Genomic DNA, 21,741 nt, shown 5'->3' with positions numbered 1-21,741 from the left:
ACAAAATTTTAGAATTAGAAGAGCATCCCATGTCATGTGTGTCTCAGCAGGCATGTCTAACCCACCTTAGAAAAACAGTCCCTACTCCAACATACTGTGAGTGGCTCTACTGCCTCTGCTCAGTCGTTTGCATGATGTCCCCCCATTACATGGTAAGCTCCTTGAAAGCAGGGACTGTTTCTTGACTCTTTGTATCCCCGAGTGCTTGGCACATAACAAGTGCTTAATGGATGCTTACTGATGGAACTCTGCTTAAGGAATTCCAATGAGGGAGGACTCACTACCTCCACTAGTGGTAACAGCACTTCCCTGATGTGCCCAGCTGAAAAGAAATCTTTCCTACCTCAAAGTTACCCCAAGAACTTCATTTAGATCGATTCTATTCTACTTGTATACCTATTAAAATATTTGTCAAGGGGCAGCTAGGTGGTGCACCAGCTAGGTAAAGCACCAGCCCTGGATTTAGGAGTACCTGAGTTCAAATCCAGCCTCAGACATTTGACACTTACTAGCTGTGTGACCCTGGGCAAGTCACTTATCCCTCATTGCCCCACAATTAATTAATTAATTAAATATATGTCAGAGCATCCTCCATTTGATATAAACCTCAGGATCGTGTCACCTTTTTAAAAAATTAGGCACACACACATTTGTTGATTTGAACTGAGAAAGGACAGTCAAAACTTAAGAGGACACCTGTCAACTAGTCTGACTTTTATTTCTGACACAAAATCTATCTGGGGCACTTATACCTATGAAGCTGTGTAACTAATTTTGTATGACCCCTGTAGAATGTCAGTTCTGTGAGGGGAGGGTTGGTTTTGTTTCCAACATAAGAATTTAGACTAACGAAATGTAGAAAGGCTGTGCTGGTTTACTGAAGAGAATACTGACTCATTTTGATGGCTTGATGACTAAAACAACAGCATGAGGTGCCCCATGAATAAACTAAAGTGAACTGAAGTAGTGAAACTAAAGTTGGCATTTATCTGTTCTTTCAAATTGCCTTCTGTATGTAAGTTGCCCATAAAGATGAGTACAGATTAAGTCTCTCTGGAGGCCTATCACCTCAGAGGATCAGCACCAAAAGCATTTGAAGACTGCTCTCATTACTAGTTCTGCAGACACCTTTGCAGAGCCGAAGTGGCCCCGGAGATGTCTGGTGGTCCCAGTCATCTCCCTATAGCCTGGCCCCCACCTCCCCACCCAAGCCGCAGAGTCTCTAAGTGGGGTGTGATGACTATGGCCCACCTGCCCAGAACCCTGCTCTGCCAATGGACTCAGGCAGCCCCTAGTGGGTCACCCACGCTTGTGGCTGGAGTCAGCTTGTGTGTCTCTAAAATGAAGGAGATGGACTACGTGATCCCTTTGATCCTCTAAGGTGAGCTTCGTGATGGTCAACATTCTTTAAAAAAGATGATTTCAGACTAACCCCCATCACTGAACATGGAAATCAAGGACCGTGTCACCAAACCCCAGGCCAGGCCTCTATACTCTTTGTCCAACAGGGACAATGGAAGTAACTATCTCGATAAGCTCAAGGAAAACCCAACAACCACAAACAATTCTTGGGAATGCTTCTCAAGGAAATGAATTGTCATGTTTCTGTCCCTGTTTCCTGCCTCCCCCTAAGTAGATTTATAGGGCCCGGGGCTTGGGCCCAGGATGAAAACAAAAGATACAATCCAGAACTTCCAATTCTGCAGAGTCCGGCTTTTCACATAATCGTCAAACATGTCCCGCAGATGATCATACTGGTGACGAGTAACAGGGACCCCGGTGGCCGGGAGCTGCTGTAGACAGGAGCTGAAATGACAAGATCAGAAGCACGGTAAACATTCTGAGCAGGACACCTGAGCTCAAGTGCCCTCCCAGGTGATGGAGGCGGGAAAGACCCCAGACGGTCTTCCTGCTCTCTGGTCCATCCTGCCCGGCAGCTCACACGATGGTGGCGTTGATCTCTTCAATCTCCTCCCGGAGGCGCCGAGTTTCCTCCTGCATCTGGCCCCTCTCCTGCTGAAGCTTGGCAATGTACTCCACTGTTTTCTGCAGGGTGATGGCGTGGCTGTTCTACAAAGGCCAAAGTCAGAAGGAGGGGCAAAAAGCTCACTCCTGTCCACATATGAGATTCCCCCTCTACAGGCCAAGAGCTGCCCGTATACTCTCAGTCAACTTACCAGTTTGCAGTTGTTGGAGATCAAACTGTTTAAGGTTCCAAAGCCAATCTTAATATTGCACCGTCTCTTCTGTTCAGCTGAAATGTGCTTCATCCTTCGGTTCTGATTGAAGAAGCAAATGGGTCACATCTGGCCACACTGGGCCCTCTTTGGGGCTTCAGCTTATACTTACTGCTTCATATTTGAATGTGATCAACCCTACATAGGAGTCAGTTGCAAATGTTACCAAACCCTCTTGCAAGCCCTTGGCTGGTAATAATACAGGATCTGAGAGGAAATTAGGAGAAAATGCCACCCACGGACATCAGGAGGAAGGCAGGCCGCAGTTTATAAACACTACAAGAGACTGGAGCAGGTCAGAGCTGGTCGGTGTGTGACTCTTTCCAAAAGAAAGTGTCATCAAGCAGGGCAGTTTTGGAGCATCGATGGACAGGCATTTCCTGGTTGTTTCCTGCGTGCCCGGCGCAGTGCTAAAGCGCCAAGAGGCCACAATCCAGCCCCGGCTCTCCAGCGCGAGAGAACATGAACAATGACGTACAAGGTGCACGGGAGGCAAAGCTAGAGGGAAGGAACTAACGGACGGGTGGGCAGAGAAAGGCTCTTGCAGAGACTGGGAAGCAGAGTCCTGAAGGAAGCCAGGAGGCTTAGGTGAGGGGGAGAAGCAGCCAAACCACCCAGAGAGCCAGAGGGAGGGTTAAATGGGAGCACTGCCCGGGGCCTGGGCAGAGCGGGAGAAGATTGCACGGTGAAAGCCGAGGGGGCATTTCCCATCGCACTGTGGCTCCACTGAGGCTCACACAGTAGGGGGTGACAGTCAAGCCTGCTGGTCACCACCAGTTAAGGTGGATTGGAGAACCTTCTCGAGAGTTGGCAGAAGTTCTTCTGACAGATGAAAGGGCTGGTCCAGGGACACAGGGAGGCTAGGGTGTTTTAGCTTTCAAGACTTGATGAAGTTGTTCCAGCTCTCCTCCCTAGTCTGACCCTAGTGTGCGGATCTAGGACAAGACAGTGCCTCACGGGCTCCTAGCTGCCCTGTCCCTTCCACCATCTCCAAAGGGACCCCAAAGTAGAGAAAGAGATACCTTGAATGCAGCCACATTTGGGGGGTCTGTAGTGGATTTCCCTGAGCAGTTCTGGGGAGACTGAGGACTGGGACTTTGTTCTGATGCACAAGGAGAGGCCTGACCAGAGTTCGGACAGTCTCGGCCTGAAAAGGAAGAATACAAATTCCTCTTAGAAGTGGAACCCAATATACTGATCCAACCATTCTGATCAGCAATTTGGAACTATGTCCAAAGGGCTATAAAACCATGCATACCCTTTGACCAAGCAATACCACTACTAGGTTTGTGTCCCAAAGAGATAAAAAACAAAAAGGAAAAGGACCTATATGTACTATATGTAAAAAAAATATTTATAGCAGTTCTTTTCATAGTAGCAAGGAATGGGAAATTATGGGGACGTCTAGCAATTGGGGAATAACTAAACAAGTTGTAGATGATTGTGACGGGATTCCAATGTGTTATAAGAAATGATGATCAGGATAGTCTTTTTTTTGCAGGGCAATGAGGATTAAGTGACTTGCCCAGGGTCACACAGCTAGTAAGTATCAAGTATCTGAGGTCAAATTTGAACTCAGGTCCTCCTGAATCCAGGGGCAGTGCTTCATTCACTGTGCCACCTAGCTGCCCATGATCAGGATATTTTAGAATGGGGTAAGAATGTTGCACACGGATTTCATTGTATACTCCCTGACAAGAGTATGAACATACAAGTAATAGCTAACATTTATGTACCACTTACAGTCATAAAGCAACATAGAGACATTGTCTCATTTCACGCCACAATATCCTTGAGAGGTAATAAGTATTTGTCTGTAGGAACAATTTAGGCTTTCTAGATCCTTTTCTGGCTTATACCTGAGCATTGATAACATATCATTTTGGATGTATGCTGTGGAAGGTTCTTCCTCAAATGTATTAAATTATACTCGTCCACAATGAAATCCATGTGCAACATTCTTACTCCATTTGTACAACCCTAAGAACTTTCTCCAGTTTGATTACCAGCTTGGCACTCACTACTCCAAAAGTCCCATTAGGGAAAAACACAAATATAGAAAATTAAACTCCTGGTCAAGGATAGAGTGTGCCAAGGCTGGTAAAAACACCCCCCCACCCCAAAAACGTGTGTGTGTTTTTGTCTGGAGCTTTGCAAATTAGTTAAAAGAAAGTGCTTTAGACTGAAAAAGAATGAAGGAGAAAAGAACATAAATGTATGTATGTATGTATGTGTGTGTAGGCATGAATGCATACACACACACATTTCCACTGAGCTAAATTCCAGCGAGTAGCTACAGTGTAGGAAGCAAGAACAGTAAAAGTATGAAGAAGCTGATAGGAGACCAAAACCCATAATCTCAGTTATGTGTGTGTGTGTGTGTGTGTGTGTGTGTGTGTATAAAATACACAAACATGGGGAACTAGAGATTCTAACAATAAATCTGACCTCACAGGTATCACAGAAAATTGATGGGGTAAGACTCATTATTACAACACTGGAAAGGTAGACCGCCTTCAAATAAAACAGGACACATAAAAAGAAGGGTGTATTAAGAAGATGCACTAATGTGAGGAAAGCTAGGAACCAGAGGGCGGAAGCTTGGGGGAGAGTATTTAAGTGAAGATAAAGAAAGGCACCAATAGAAATGATGTTGTCATAAGGGCACAGTGGAAACCACCTGGACAGAAAGAGGAAATAGACAAACAGATGAGTTTGGGGAAATGATGACAAGCGTAAAACAGAAGTGATATAATCATGATAGGGATTCAATTATCAGGATGCCGGGTGAGGGGCAAAAAGCAGAGGACTTTAAAATTTCTTGCTCTGCTTTAAAAATGTCAGCCTTGAAAAAATGGAGGAATGACTGAGGGGACTGCTATTTTGGATCCGAGTGTCGCCCTCAAGGAAAGCTAACTGCTTAGGTGAAATGATAGGAACATTAAGGAGATATGACTACTCCACCCTGAGATCTGTTACAGAGAAGAAGATAGACAGACCTTTAAAGTTTTTTTTCAATTATCAAGCATTTATTTTCCCCCCCTTGATACCCTCCCCTACTTAAAAAAAAAGACAAAACAAGTATAGTTAAGAAAAACACATTGGCCATATCCAAAATTGCATTTCTCACTTCGCATATTAAGTCCATCACCTTCAGACCATCAGGGGATACTCAGAATTCTTCAACAGTACTTGAAAGAAGAGACTTTGAGAGGGTCAGAGAAAGTGTAAGTAGGATTCCACAACCTAAAACCTTTCAGAGGGAAGCCAGGCCAGTGAGGGATGGTAAGCTATCAAGAATGAAATTCTGAATCAAGAACAAAATTCTGAAAAGACAAAATGAATCAACTGTGATAAGGGAGGGGGGACTTGCATAAAGAGACTGAGGGGATGATGATAACACAAAACATAGAGAAGGCAGAAATAGTCAACTTTTTTTTTTTTTTGCTTCTGTTTTATCTGTTAAGGAAAATGACTTTAGGGCTGGAAAGGTTAGAATAAGAATGACCGATTGGGAACTAAAGCCCAATACAAATACATAAAAAAAGCACACCACCAAGCTACTCTTGATTAGTCCAACCCTGAAAGAACTGGCAAATGGAAATGATGAGCTCTAAAAGACTGTGAAGAGAGCAGGGCAGGAACAAGGGAATGACAAATGTCCCAGGTCCAAAGAAGGTAAGAAAGCAGAGTCTGAAAACTATGGGCCACTGAGAGCTTTGACTTCAATTTCTGGTAAAATTCTATGATATATAAAATTAAAGAGAAAGCTAGCAGCTTCAAAAGGAAAAAGCAATTCCAAGGAGCTGGCAAGACATCACCAAGAGCAAATCTTTCCACTTTCATTGCTTTTCTGACAGGGCTACTAGACTGATAGATCAAGGGCAGTTTTGTAAATAGGTTTACCTAGATTGTAGAAAATCACTCAACAAAGTCTATTATGCTCTTGTTACGATGACAGAAATGTGGGTTAGAAAATGGTACAATTAGGTGAAATATGAGCTGGTTGAATAGCTCCCTGGATACGAGTGGGCAAAGGGACATATTTGGAGATAAAAGTGATGTAAAAATAGAAAATCCCCATAAAAATTTTTTTAAACCCAATTTGATGACACCTTGGAAGTAGGTCCCTAGTGAGTTTCCCTATGAATCTATCCTTGGCCTTCTGATATCTGTGTTAGGATTTAATATGTGCTTTTAAAAATATGCAAATCATAAATAGTAAGTTCATGTTTTCATATATAGTCATCTTATGTTGTTTATATACTGAAATGTACATGTCTGTTGATGATTAAGTTCACAATAAAAAATAAATTTTAAATAAAAAAAAATCAATCCTCTTATGACGCAAAAGTAGGAGAAAGGGCTAATATACTATTTCTTTTTCTTTTTTTTTTTTTTTCGGTAAGGCAATTGGGGTTAAGTGACTTGCCCAGGGTCACACAGCTAGTAAGTGTTAAGTGTCTGAGGCCGGATTTGAACTCAGGTACTCCTGACTCCAAGGCCGGTGCTCTATCCACTGTGCCACCTAGCTGCCCCCTAATATACTATTAAGATGATTGAATCAAGAATTTAAAACTTCTTCACAGACTAGAAGAGAGATTAAGTTAAATAAGAAGGAATTTAATAGGCACCAAGTCTTAGACTTCCAAAAATGACTTTACCCAGACAAAATGGATAAGGGACATGGGTAGATGGAGTTCATCAGAAAAAGATCTGGGAATTTTAATGGCCTACAGGATGACTGAGTTGGCTAAAAATGCCAATGCAATCTTAGGTTGCATTAAGACAAGCAGCAAAAAAAAAAAAAAAGAGAGAGGCAGCAGGAGAAAATGCTAAGACAACTTTAAGTCCCCTTGGCCAGAGGCTAATTAATTTCAGGTGAAAGTGACAAAAAGCCTTCAGAGTTACAAAGGCCGATGAATGCAGAAAAGAGAAAAGGGAAAGATCGAGGGATTCCAATTCCATTTGCTAAAAACCATAATTACAACAAATGATGCTGTAACGGAAGAGTTTAAAGAGATAGCAACTGCGGTAGGGTAGCTGTCTAAAGAAGTCAAAAAGAAAACAGACTGATCAAAGATCAAGATGATGACTCATATGTGGAAGGATATAGTAAAAGGAACCCAAAAAAGGGGTTTAGATCAGTAGTGTAAGACTCAAAGAGAAACAGATCCCTGCAGGCCACAGCAGAGCAATATAGAAAACCACCTCAAATTAGCATTATCTACATTGTATTTTAAAAAATTTATTTAAGGGGCAGCTAGGTGGCGCAGTGGATAAAGCACTGGCCTTGGATTCAGGAGGACCTGAGTTCAAATCCAGCCTCAGACACTTGACACTAGCTGTGTGACCCTGGGCAAGTCACTTAACCCTCATTACCCCACAAAACAAAACAAAAACAAACAAACAAAAAATTTATTTTAAAAAATATTTTTCAGTGACATTTTAATCTGGTTCAGGCTGCACTTTAGTTGAGTTTGACATCTCTGGTTTCCACCAACAGCAGGTACCAGGGAAAGAGCACTGGCTCTGAAGGCAGAGGAACTGGGTTCAAATCCCACCTCTGATGCCGAGTACTTGGGTGGCCAGAGAAGTGGCTCAACCAGCCCAGGCTTCAGTTTTCTCATCTGCAAGATGAGGGCGTTGGCCTCTGAAGTCTTTTCTAGCTCTGAATCTATGCTCATATGACTATTCTGTTGGGATGAATCTAAAGCTAAGGAAATAATTAAAGGCAAAATGGAAGTAAGGAAAAAGCAAAATAAAGGGTTTGGCCTGGAAATACTTTTGGGGGGGTGGTTTATTATTACATTTTTTTTCCATGAACAAAAATCAATTTTCTATAAATCCCACCCTTCCCCCAACACCGAGAGGGGGAAAAATATAAAACCCTTATAAACAGTAAGCAGAGTCAAACAAAACAAACCCCCACGTTAGCCATGTCCAAAAAAAATCTGTTTCACTTTGTTTGCAGGATCTGGAGTCAGAAGACCTGAGTTCAAATCCAGCATCAGACACTAGTAGTAGAAGTCACTTCACCTGTTTTGCCTCAGTTTTCTCATCTATAAAACAAAGATAATAAGAGCATCCTACCTCCCAGGGTTGTTGCTAGGATCAAATGAGATTCAAAATGATAAAGCACTTATCACAGTGCCTAGCACACCGTAAGTGCTACATAAATGTTAGCTGTGGTTGCTGTTGTTGCTGTCCATCACCTCTTTGTCAGGGGGTGAGAAGCACATTTCATCTTCAGTCCTCTAGACTCATGGTGAGTCATTGCATTGATGAGTGTTCTTAAGGCTTCCAAGGTTGTTTTAACAGTGTTGTTCTAATTGTTCTCCTTGTTCTCCTCACTTCTTTCTGCATCAGTTTATAAAAGTCTTCCCAAGTTTCGATGAAACTGACCCTGTCATCATTTCTTCTGGCACAATAGAATTCCATTACATTCATATGCCATAATATGCTCAGCCAGTCCCCAACTGATGCACATCTCTTTAGTTTCTAGTTCTTTGCTAAAACAAAAAAAGCTACCAATACTTTTGGACACATGGCTCCCTTTCTTCTTCAAGTCCTGGCAGACTCTTAAGAACTAGAAAAAAAACAACCGGCCATAGTCATATTTGTCAGAATATGTACTTTGAGCTGAGTGGAAAGCAGACCACCTAGTTCCAACTTATCCACTCCAACAAAACCCTGAAGTTTGCACCAGACCAAAGAGTGATCAAGAAATCTACTGAGAAACCATACTAAGTGATTTCTTCCACCCCTAAATTTCAAAAGAGGTCAGCTAGAAGTGGACATGGGAAATGGGCTCCCTAAAGCAAAGCCAGGGCCAGTATGACAGAGATAGGATATGTCAACTGAAAGGCTTTGTGTCAAGAGGCAGCAAGAATGGAAGGCTTCCAGGGGCAGCTAGGTAGCGCAGTGGAGAAAGCACCGGCCTGGATTCAGGAGGACGTGAGTTCAAATCTGGCCTCAGACACTTGACACCTATTAGCTGTGTGACCCTGGGCAAGTCACTTAACCCTCACTGCTCTGCCAAAAAAAAAAAAAAAAAAGGAAAGAAAGAATGGAGGGCTTCTGTGAGAAAACCCCAGGATGGTCCACAGAGGGGGCCCTCTGAAGCTTCAGGGAATGGAAGCAGTGCCACAATTCTCAGACTTGTAGAAACCAGGCACAGGGGCTCTGAAGTCCTTAATATTCTGTCCTGAGATGCCAAAGAGGGTTCTGAAGATCTAGAGCTCTGAATTTCAAAGATCCAGGAGACCCTAAGTACAGTAGGTAGAGGTAAGAATCAGAACCCAGGATGAGACCACTCAAGGCCAATCCTCCCACCCTGCTAAGTGTCATAAGAAGCAGAGACTGGCTCTAGCACAAAGTCTCAATTCAAGAACTAAAGAGAGAAATAAATCAAAGAGAACAGTGATAAATATAGAAAGTTATTACAAATCTGAATATCCTCCCAAAGAAGATAGCAATTCTAATATCTGTAAGCAGAGTCAAAAGGGAAAATGAATGTTCCAGAAGGGTAGTGTGAACCTTGAAGGAACAAAGGGAGAAATAAAGAAATGAAAGCTCTAAAGGAAAAAAACACACAGGAGAACAATAGCTTAGAGAGAGGGGATGAACCTTACCCCAAAAAGGTACTCACTGGAAATGAGAGTAGGCCAAACAAGCTGATGCCATAAGATGACTAGAAAGAGTGAAACAGAACCAAAAGATGAAGGTGACTAGCCCTTAAAATAGTTTAATTGTATGGGGAATAGATTATTAAGAGAGGGGTTTTTTTGGGAAAATGTTGGATGTTGGAGGGGAGGTGGGAAAGCTGGGATACTAGTCCACTGTTGCTGGAGTTGTGAAAAAATCCAACCATTCTGGAGAGCAATTTGGAACTATGCCCAAAGGGCTATAGAATTGTGCATAGCTTTGATCCAGCAATACCACTGCTAGGTTTATATCCCAAAGACATCCCCAAAAAGAGAAAAAGACCTATATGTACAAAAATATTTATAGCAGCTCTTTTTATGGTGGCTAAGAATTGGACATCAAAAGAATGTCCATCAATTGGGGAACGGCTAAACAAGCTGTGGTATGCGACGGTGATGAAATATTATTGTGCTATAAGAAATGACAAGCAGAATGACTTCAGAAATGCCTGGAGAGACATGTATGAATGGATGTATAGTGAAGTGAGCAGAACCAACAGAACATTGTGCACAGAGACAGCAATATTGTTTGATGAAGAACTGTGAATGACTTGACTAGTAGTAGGTCTCCACCAGTCATGGACAACCATGGATCAGCACCTTGAAGAGCCACAGGCCACAGTGTGGCTGTGCAATCTGATAGGGGAGCCACAGCTCCTGAGTGACTTATAACTGGTAACTGCCGCATCCCGTGTTGTATCTACCCCATGAGGAGTAGCTGGAGTGTTCTCTCCAGGGCGCTGGCCTGGGCGGATCAATTGGAAAACAAGCTGTTGCCCATGCAGCAGGTTTTCCCTCTCCGCGACACTGGTGGATCCAAAGGAGAGGCAGAGCCAATACAGTCTGGCACCAGTGCCGCAGCAGGAATTGCCAGAGGGATGTGATGTCCAACATCCAACTGCCTAAGGGACTCCAACTCCTGATTTTTCCTCGGGGTTAACTCCTGAAGCCTTTCCCATATATGGGTATAGCTGTAAGGCAACAAAGGTTTAAAATCAGAGATTCCTTCCCCTAGGCAGCTTGCCTGCCAAGGCTAACGAGCCCCACCTGCCTGAAGTGACTGATTTTAAGGCTCCAGTGACTCGCCTTTGCCCCTTCTCCTGTTAGTGGAAACAGTTCCGCCACGAGAAGGCCAGGAGTTGGGCTTCTGTTGTCAGAGGCTATTTGAGACACATGTTATTGGAGCATTTTATAGAGAGTGGGAGCTTATCCCTACTCCCACCCCAGCATGACAAACCTTGACTATTCTCAACAATACAATGATCCAAGACAGTCCCAAAGGACTAATAATGAAACATACATTCCACCTCCAAAGAAAGAACTGATGTTGATGGAACACAGACTGAAGCAGGCTATTTTTCACTTTCTTTCATTTTTTACTTTTAATCAAGTTCTCTCACAAAATGACAAATGTGGCTAATGTTTTACATAATCATACATACATAACCCATATCTGATTGCTTGCTGCATCAGGGAGGGGAGGAGGGAGGGAAGGCGGAATAAACAACTGGAACCCCAAACTATAAATAAAAATGTTTATTACATTTTAAATAAATGGATAAATTTTTTTTAAAAAAAGAGATAAGGTTTTTTGATCATCTCTAACAGAAAGGTACAAGTTGATCAGAAGCACTGAGATATCCAGAGATCCTTAGACAGGTAAACTTACAGTGTGTGATATAAAAAGCTTCCATACTCAGTTTTAGGAGAGTTCGTGGTTGAAGTAGGCTCATGGTGGAGGACTTGAGGAAGAATCCAACCAGGCTGGAACTCTAGGCTAGATAGGCCTTTTCTTAACTTTCTGAACTCCACGTGAATCCCTGCTATGCTTTAATAAATGCTTAATGCCCAAAGACTGGTGCTAAAGCTTCTACTTTAAGGTGACCACACAATTTAGATTTTAAACATCACAAGTGGAAGCACCCAGCTGTGTGCTGAGGCAGTGCTAACACAATGGGGGAGGAAGAACCCTTGGAACCTTCACCTCTTCCCCCCCCCCCCCCGGGGCAATGGGGTTTAAGTGACTTGCCCAGGGTCACACAGCTAGTAAGTGTCAAGTGTCTGAGGCCAGATTTGAACTCAGGTACTCCTGAATCCAGGGCCGGTGCTTTACCACTGCGCCACCTAGCTGCCCCGGAACCTTCACCTCTTCATAGGGGATTGGAGGAGGTAGGTCTTGGTGTTGCGGCTGGCTCTGTTTTTAGAGTTAAAAGGGAGGAAGAAATTCACTGGTGTGGAAGGGAGGAAGAAGGGGGTAGAACTTGTTATTTCTCATGATTTCAGGTGTAATAAGAGCACACAGGCATGGAGTAAGGCGGAAAAGGAGTGGGGTGGTCAGAGGAACCTCACTTTTATCTGAAATGGACACATATAAACAGGGAAACTCAAGCTCAACAGGAAAATGAGTGGAGATTGGAGGCAGGGAGGGAAAGAATGAGAACAATAACAGGGAGCCAACAACTAAAAGCCAAACAAACTACCTGATCCTGAAAAGTTGGGGATGGGGTGGGTGTGGAGGTGAGAAAAGAACTAGAATCTACGGGGGTGCCTTGGATTGCCTCTTAAAGATGGCTGGGGGAATGTCTGAACAAACTGGTAGAAGAAGGTAATAGAATGTTATTTTGTTTCTGTGAAGCTCCTGAGAGCATTGTGAAGAATGTCCAGAAACACATTTTTTGGGCAAGGCTAATGTTCTGACCATGCTTATTTGTTACAAAGATTTTTTTCCCCCTACATTTGTAAATGGGGAGAAGGGAGAAGAATGTTGAAGAGAGGGAGCTAAGGCCAAAAAATGGGACAGTAACATTTTTTAACTGCACAAAAGAGAACAAAAGGTTGTTTGGAAGGGAGAACAGAAAAAGAGCATAGTTTGAAAGTAATGTACAGAATTCACTATATTCTTTTGTTTGTTTTGGGTTGGGTTTTTGTTGTTGTCGTTGTTGTTGTTTTTTTGGTGGGGCAATGAGGGGTGACTTGTCCAGGGTCACACAGCTAATAAGTGTCAAGTGTCTGAGGCCAGATTTGAACTCAGGTCCTCCTGACTCCAGGGCTGGTGCTCTATCCACTGCACCACCTAGCTGCTCCCCGCCCCCGTGCCACCTGGCTGCCCCCCACACTATATTCTTTTAAAAAGAAAGTAAGAGGTATATGTAGGAGAGATTCACATTTTCACACAGATCTACCTTTGGTGCTCTGCTATACATACGGGAATGTTCTTTTTTGATGTTTCAGTTCAGAATCTAAGTGCCTTAGCCACTTACTTTAACTGAAACACAAATCTATATTCCCCAGGGCTTCCTTTAGGAAAGACTTCATTTTTTGTTTGTAGGAAATGAGAGAGCCAGCTGCTCTTTCATTTGATTTAGTAAATTATCAGCATTTTGTCTGTAGAATATCATTCCAAGCAGAGGAATATAGGCTTCCTGAGATTTCAAGAGGGGTACACAAAACAAAAAAAGTGTTATGAAGTCCTGGTTTAGAAGAAGGCTAACAAGATAATGAAGAGTCAGAGGATCATGCTATCTAAGGATCTGTGGAAAGAACTGGAAATGTGTAACTTAGGGAAAAGAAGACATAGGAAACAAGATGGCTGTCTTCCAAAGTACTGGAAGAGAAACAGCCCCATATCTCAGACTCACTCTGCTTGGCCCCAGAAGGCAGACTAGTCACAGAGAGTTAGGGATTTCAAAGAGGCAGATTTAGGCTTGGTATACAAAACAGCTTCCTGACAATTCAAGGTGTCCAAAAATGGAATAGACTCCTTCAGGAGGTAGCTACAGAGATCTTAAAGCCAAAGCTATATGATCACGTCAGGTACACTGTAGAGGAAATTATTCAGGATGGACAATAGCCTCCTAAAATAAAGCTTCCTCTCTCCAATAAATCAGCCAATCTACTACGTGCCACCCCTGTGCTGCTATAAGCAGTGGGGATACAAAAAGAGGCAAAGACAGGCCCTACCCTCAAGGAGCTTACAATCTCATGGGGGAAACAACATGCAAATAAATATACACAAAGCAAGCTATAGCCATGAGAAATAGGAAATATTTAACAGAGGGAAGGCACTAAAATTGAGAGGGGTTAGAAAAGGCTTTCTAGAGAAGGTAGGATTTTAGGGAGCCAAGCTGGTGGAGAGAGAAGCCAGGAAGTTGACCAAACTCTCCCAAGTTTCCCTCAAAAACAACATTAAATCAAGCCTCTAAACAGATTCTGAAATTACAGAACCTACAAAAAGACAGAGAGATACAATCTTCCAACTTGAGATAATTTAGAAGCCTTCAGGAAAAGTCAGTCTCACTCAGGCAAAAGGGAAGCGCAGCACAGCTCAGACAGCACGGCACAGCACGGAGGGTGTCTGGCCAAGTCAGCAGGAAGCTCTCAGCCACAGTGGAGCAACTGAGGCCCCTTGATCCTGACTCAACAAGGTGGTGGCGCAGCGGGCTAGTTGTGATATCCACCAGCACCAGCTGAGAGGGCCACCCAAGGGACAGGCGCAACCAGGCCTGGCCATCCCAGTGTGCTGGGAGCAAACACAGGGAACAAGCTTAGGGCGGTGAGAAATCCACAAGCCATAGAGGCCTCAGAGTAGAAAGCCAGTAACACAGCCTCTATCCCCCAGCACAAGAAACTTAAAACAGTGACCCTTGTGCCCCAGGAGCAGACCTCAACTTTAAAAAAATAAGCTGCAATATGAATAAGAAACAGAAAAGGGCTCTTACCATTGAGAGCTTCTGTGTTGACAGGAAAGAGCTAAACACAAACTCAGATGAGGACAATACTCTCAAACTGCCTATATGTGAAGCCTCAAGAGGGAAGATAAATTGGTCTCAAGACCAAAAAGCCTTCTTGGAAAAGCTCAAGAAGGATTTTAAAAATCAATTGAGGGGCAGCTAGGTGGCACAGTGGATAGAGCACCGGCCCTGGATTCAGGAGTACCTGAGTTCAAATCCAGCCTCAGACACTTATCACGTACTAGCTGTGTGACCCTGGGCAAGTCACTTAACCCCAACTGCCCTGCAAAAAAAAAAAAAAATCAATTGAGAGAGGTAGAAGAAAAAATGGGGAGAGAAATGAAAGCAACACAAGAAAATTATGAAAAAAAGAATCAGCAGCTTGGAAAAGGAAGCACAAAGAATCAGCAGCTTGAAAAAGGAAGCACAAAGATTGACCAAAGAAAACAATTCCTTAAAAAATTCATTTGGCCAAATGGCAAAGGAGGTGCAAAAGCTTACTGAAGAAAACAATGCCTTAAAAATTTGAATTGGACAGATGGAAGCTAATGACTCCACGAGACACCAGGAATCAGTCAAACAGTATCAAAAGAATGAAAAAATAGAAGAAAATATGAAATACTAGAAAATAGATCCAGGAGAGACAATTTGAGAATTATTGGACTGCCTGAAAGCCATGATCAGAAAAAGAGTTTAGACACCATATTCCAGGAAATTATCAAGGAGAACTGCCCTAATATTACAGAATCAGAGGATAAAATCATCATTGAAAGAATACACCCATCACCTCCTGAAAGAGACCCCAAAAGGAAAACTCCAAGGAATGTTGTGGCCAAATTCCAGAATTATCAGATGAAGCAGAAAATATTCCAAGCAGCCAGAAAGAAGCAATTTATATATTATGGAGCCACAATGAGGATTGTACAGGACCTGGCAGCTTCAACATTAAAAGATAAGCAAGGCTTGGAATATGATATTCTGGAAGGCAAAGGAGCTTGGATTGCAGCCAAGAATCAACTACCCAGCAAAACTGTGCATTCTCTTTCAGGGGAAAAGATGGACATTCAATGAAATGGGGGGGGCAGCTAGGTGGCACAGTGGATAGAGCACCGGTCCTGGAGTCAGGAGGACCTGAGTTAAATCTGGCTAGCTGTGTGACCCTGGACAAGTCACTTAACCCCAATTGCCTCACTAAAAAACAAACAAACAATGAAATAGGGGACTTTCAAGGTTTCCTGATAAAAAGACCAGAACTGAATAGAAAATTCGATCTTAACATACAAGACTCAAGAGAAGTTTAAAAAAGTAAACGGGGAAAAAAAGTTATCCAATAAGGTTAAACTGTTTATATCCCTACACTTTTAATTCTTAGGAACTGTATCTCTATTTGGGCAGACAGAAGGAATATACACAGAGGGTATAAATATAAATTGTCTTTGATGTGATGATATAAAGAAAATTAAGGGGTGAAAAAAAAGTTTATGAAGAGAAGAGGAAAGGGGAGGTAGAATGTGGTTAATTATATCATATGAAGAGGTGCAAAAAACCTATTACAATAGAGGAAAAGAAGGGAGGGTGAGCATGGTTTCAACCTTACTCTCATCAGATTTGGTTCAAAGAGGGAATAACACATACGTTCATTTGGATAAAGAAATTGAGCTTATTCTTTAGGGAAGGTGGGATTTTAGCTGACCTTTGAAGGAAGCGAGGGAAGCATTATAGGCATGAGGAATAACCAGAGAACCAAGAGATGAAGTGTCTTGTTCATGGAACAGCAAGGAGGTCAATGACATAGGAATAAGGACTATGTGGTGGGGTGGAAGAGTAAGACTGGAGAGATAAGAGGAGGGGCGGCACTAATCATCCTTATTCTTAGATCTGATCATTATGCCCCTGCTCAGAAGGGTCCAATGGCTCCCTATATTCTCCCCACTAACTTGCCTGGCACTGAAAGCCCTGCACAATCTAGACCCGCCTTTCCAGCCTTATTTTAGTGTCTTAAAATCAAAGATCTCAAGCTCATCAGGACCTCAGAGAACATGCAGTCCAATCCCCCTCCTTCACAAACAGAAAAGTGAAATGATTTGCCCAAGGTCACAGAGGTTTCCTGATGCACCAAGGTAGGGAACATGTGCCATCCCCTATGCCTAGAATGTCTTACTTCACTAAGGCTTCACTCGTCAGCTACCTCCTGATCCTGCCCCCTCCACCTCCACCAAGAAGGACTAACGAGGCACCATACCAGAGGTGTGGCTTTTCTTATCTCGTGGCAATTTGGCACTTCCTTTACCAGGACCCCTTAGACTTCATAAAGTACTTCTCTACCTCTCTAATGCACTGATTATATACTACTGTACTGAGTATTATTATGTATTAGGACTAAACACCTTGAGGGTAAGACTTGTATCCTCTCTCAATGTCCAGAGAAGTCAGTGTTGGACATTGTCAAGCAGAGAAACAAATGTTCGTTTCTTTTATTGATAGAAGTCTTTCCCCCTAAAGTGTCTCCTCCCCCAAACGAAATACTCACTGGAAGATGGAGAGGCAATCTGGGAACTGCTTGTATGCAGTGGGATCTTCTCACCCTTCACCAGGGACTCTTGAACAGCACTTGGGGAGAAGAGCCGGGAGGCGGGGGAGGGCTGACTACTGGCAGCATGGCTAAGGTCTGCAGCAACCAGGATGCCACTATGGAACTCAGTGACACCAGGAGCCTGGGAAAACAGGGAGATGGACGTTACTTAACTAAGGGCTTAATCTCCAGACAAGCTTTCTGCCTGCTGACAACTGCAGGCCAGAGAGGGGAAGACTGGTTAGACCTAATGGCAAGGGACCCAGTGACTCTGGAGTGGGACTGGATGGGAGGTTTCCTTGGAAAAGGGATACTTTAGAGTAACAAGGGGTCAAAAAAGGAGGGGCTCCGCTAGCATCCAATGCCCACTGCCCTCCTCTCCCATAACAAGGAGGACCTCCTTTCCTCACCCTGGCGATGACCACATTGGTCTGGGACATGGTAGAGGTCAATACCCCTTCTCTCTTCAGAGGGCCAGGGGTCACAATCACTGCTTGGGGTTGTCCTGAAAAGGCAGCTGAAGAACAAGGAGATTAGTGTGAAGGCCCTTGGAGGACAACAGGAACAGCAAGGACTAGCATGGGCAGATCACAACAGCCTCACTACCAAGTGCCACCATGCCACTTCAGTCAATGCCCATACCAAGGGCACAAAACAAACAATTCCCACCAATCCCCCACATCTGAGGGATCCCTTCCCAAGACAAAATTCAGGAAGATAGCTCCCAGGACCCTAAAATTTCTTATACCTTTACCCTGCGCTCCCACAAGCACCTCACAAACCCAAAGAACTAGAAAAGGAAGAACAAAGAAGGATCAAAACAATACTTCTCCTTGCTTCATTCATGGGGGTCAAGAATATCACACATTAGTGTATCTCCCTTACTCACCTGGGGTGATATAAGCATTCTTTAACAGCAAGGACACAGGCTCACGTTTTGGAGCAGGCACTATTTTAGGAGGTTGTTTGGCCCGCCTACTAGCCAGGGGCACAGATTTAGGGTGGACAAAAGTCAGGCGAGATGGGGTCGGCCCAACTGCTGGAGGCACTGTCAGGCTACAGGGCGGTCCTGGTGGGGCTGGCTGCTGTGCAGTTAGCACAAGGCCCTGGCTCTGGCTGAAAGTAGTTGCAGAGGCATCGTGGGTGAGTGTGGCCGAGGCTGTGTGGGTGATGACTGAGGATGACTTGCCAACTCCAAATTTCTGTGACTGCAGAAAAGTAGATGGAGCCTGGGCACTCAGAGCAGCCCCTGGAGAGGGCACTAATGGCATTGCAGGTGAAGGTGGTGTTGGTGCCGGGCTGGGGGAGAGCAGGGAACCTGGGAACACTGGGAGGAAAGTCTGGGGAGCACTCAGTGGTGGCTCAGGACTACCAAAGTCTGTGGGCTGGATGAAAGGGCCCCCAAGGCGTGGCCCACGCTCACAGCTCCGCCTTTCAGTGGGGCTTAGGGAGGCTGGCCCTGGTGGGACGATGAGGCTGTCAGGGAGGCTCACAGTGGGCAGAGTACCAGCTGACAGAACGGGACCCTGAGGAAAAAGAGGAGAGCATACCAGAGTTAAAGAACTCTTCTTCATCAGCTACTAACAGAAGTAAGTTCCAAGAACCTGAACTGACTCCCCAAAGGATCTGACTGCTGTGAGAGAGAAGGACAGTGAAGCTACCACACCCGCTACTTCCTGTCCGGAGAGAAAACAAACACACAAACCACCACCACCAACCTCCACAAATATGGAGGGTCATAAAGCTCTCAAGATCAAGAGTTTCCCCAAATCCTCCGCTTCTGTCACAAGATGGGAGAAATCAAGGTTTATAGCGACATGTGGGGTCTTCTGGGATACTGGCAAATATCTACATCTACAGATGTCACCTGTCCCCAAAGGGATTTCACAGCCCTTCTTCTAAGATAAGCTTTGCCCAGGGCTACAGTGGGATTTCTAGTTGGTGAAAAGCAAGGCAAAGAAATCAACAGAATCCGCCTCTAGTCATGAAAGACACCCTCACTCAGGTCTCCTGAGAAGTGTGGAAAAGGTATAAACAGAGGCCTGTAACAGTACTCCTTAACCTGGAAAGGATTACGCTCCACACCCCATCTCACACACTTATTCCAGGATCAGAAAGGGAGATCCATAGTTCCTTGCAATATTTAAAAGTTCTTTACTTATAAATCACAGTCATAACGGCGATGCCCCTGGCACAAGTCTGGGGACAAATTCCTGGGAATGGACATCCCTACCTGCGCTGGTGGACTACTCGAGTCTGTTGCAGTTGGAGCAGCAGGTCCAGAAAGCGTAGGGCCAAAGATGGAGCGGCTGGATGAGAACAGGTCTGAAAGACAAGACCAGGGCCCTTTGAGTCTCAAGACCCCCAGAGACCCTTTGAACAGATAAGCAAATGCCTATGGGGCCAGAAATGCTAGGCCTCCCCTCACCCAGAGTGGTAACAGGAAGCAGAAGCTGCTCACCCTTGCTGGGACTCTTCGGCTGGGACAGCTTTCTTAGCATGGAATCAGTCCCTGATGGCCAGCCAGGGCTCACTCAGAACAACTCCCACAACCCCATGGTTCAATTGCTCTTCAGGTCCAAGGATCAAGGGCTTATTTTGAGTCATCCCTGCTGGGCTAGGCCCATCACCAGTGCCCTCTGCTGCACAGATGGAGAACTGTCCACAGCCAGAGCCGAGGGTGGAGCTCAGAGAAGGGAGGACAGCAGCCAAGGCCCAGCCAAGGCCAGGCACACATCTTCTCCCCATCAGTACCATCAAGTAAGGACTGCAAAGTGTACCCACCGTCTTTCAAGAACAGCTCAAAGTCACCTCAGTTTTCACAGTGCTCTGGACTTAACCACTTGGGTGACTCCTCTGGGAATTACAAAAGAGTTGTGACTATGACTTGAATGTGGCCAGGCCCCCTTCTCTGCTCCAAGTGCTTACCCTGGAAAGGCTCAAATGTATCCATGAAGTCAAAGTTTGGTTGTAGAGGGATTAGCCCCGGCTGGATCATGTCGGCATTTCCCAAATGTGCTACAAGAAGGCAGAGAGGAGAAAGGAGCTCCATCGGCTGCTCGGTCAATGGATCAATAGAGCAGAGCAGGCTGGAGGGACCACTAGGGAGGCTAGGACACCCCTCCACAGTGCTGACCATGTTACTGAGCTCTCTTCATTGAAAAGCAAGATATCAAATCTGAACAGCTTTCTCCAAAAGAGTTTGCTTCACTCTCACTAGAGCATGAGTTACTCTTTGCATTGCTGCTGTTGTTTTGGTGTGAGGCAATTGAGGTTAAGTGACTTCCCCAGGGTCACACAGCTAGTAAGTGTGAAGTGTCTGAGGCTGGATTTGAACTCAGGTCCTCCTGAATCCAGGGCCAGTGCTCTATCCACTGTGCCACCTAGCTGCCCCGCTGCTGTTATTTTGAAGTTCAGATCTCCCTATGTCACATAGGCTGAAGGCTCACGGCCTCCAACCCTATTCTTACACACAAAGGAGCTCTGACCCTCTTAGGCAGCCTGGTGGAGCCCCCAATCCCAGGGATTCATCATATTAATACTGAACTTAGGGCAGACACCTGCCAGACTTAGGCCAGTGCAGCTGAGATCCCCCAAAATCTGATTCTTACCAGTGCCATGAGGTCTAAAGAATATAGCAAGGATTAGCTTTAGATTCTCCTGAACAAATAAAACAGCGGAATCACTGACACCTAAGCATGCTGGTTTGTAGTAGAACAGGAGCTCCCGAGAGTCAGTGACTATTCCATCTTTTCTAACAGTACCTGGCCCACAGCCAGAACTCAATAGATGTCTGATGAGCTGAACAGAACAACAGAAATGCCACTGGGTGAGTCCAACTGCCCATCGAGCTCAGGATGTAGTCTCTAGTGTTAGCACCAAACGCTGCCTAGTCTCCAAAATGCCAACTTCAAAACAGTTGGGCATGTGCCCCCACTGGAGAGACACCGGCGGAGTGAGGCAAAGTTCAGAAACTAAACTTGGAATACCAAGTGACTGGGATGGAAGGGAAACAAGTCCTTAATCACCAGGGAAACAGACTGAAGTTACCTATTTCCCGTGGGTTGGGCCAGGCCATTGGCTGATGTGATGAAAGGGTGGAAAAGAGGGTGTCACTGAATTCTGACATGAGCATGTCTGTGTCCAAGAGTGGATCCTCTTCCATGGGGACTGGGGTGTCCCACCCATCCCCACTCTTATGCCAGAAAAGCAGGTCATCATCCTACCCCATAGGAGCCAGAAAGGAAACAAAGGTGTTAAAAAGAAAAGGAAACATAGCCCTGAAATCTGAGTCACTTCGAGTCCTCTAGGCAAATTTTGATTCTCTAGGTCTTTTTTTTTTTTTTTTTGCGGGGCAACGGGAGTTAAGTGACTTGCCCGGGGTCACACAGCTAGTAAGTGTCAAGTGTCTGAGGCCGGATTTGAACTCAGGTCCTCCTGACTCCAGGGCCAGTGCTCTATCCACTGCGCTATCTAGCCGCCCCTTCTCTAGGTCA

The 21,741-nt window shown here is 44.6% G+C and overlaps 1 protein-coding gene across 1 annotated transcript in view; it reads right to left on the bottom strand.

Moving 5' to 3' along the window:
- The window catches only part of LOC122731595 (MLX interacting protein), an 83,081-nt gene that overhangs the window by 8,063 nt on the left and 53,277 nt on the right, over positions 1–21,741 (bottom strand). Inside the window, exons 6-15 of the mRNA XM_043971817.1 lie at positions 21,296–21,467; positions 20,174–20,263; positions 19,479–19,570; positions 18,135–18,771; positions 17,656–17,762; positions 17,204–17,387; positions 3,260–3,384; positions 2,178–2,279; positions 1,943–2,070; positions 1,683–1,806 (exon numbers count right to left, since the gene is read on the bottom strand). Of these exons, the coding sequence (XP_043827752.1) occupies positions 1,683–1,806; positions 1,943–2,070; positions 2,178–2,279; positions 3,260–3,384; positions 17,204–17,387; positions 17,656–17,762; positions 18,135–18,771; positions 19,479–19,570; positions 20,174–20,263; positions 21,296–21,467 (1,761 nt within the window). The remainder of the gene's footprint in view (positions 1–1,682; positions 1,807–1,942; positions 2,071–2,177; positions 2,280–3,259; positions 3,385–17,203; positions 17,388–17,655; positions 17,763–18,134; positions 18,772–19,478; positions 19,571–20,173; positions 20,264–21,295; positions 21,468–21,741) is intronic.

This window comes from Dromiciops gliroides, chromosome 1 (assembly GCF_019393635.1).
Source record: "Dromiciops gliroides isolate mDroGli1 chromosome 1, mDroGli1.pri, whole genome shotgun sequence".
Taxonomy (NCBI): domain Eukaryota; kingdom Metazoa; phylum Chordata; class Mammalia; order Microbiotheria; family Microbiotheriidae; genus Dromiciops; species Dromiciops gliroides.
This window is presented reverse-complemented; position numbering and strand designations above follow the sequence as displayed.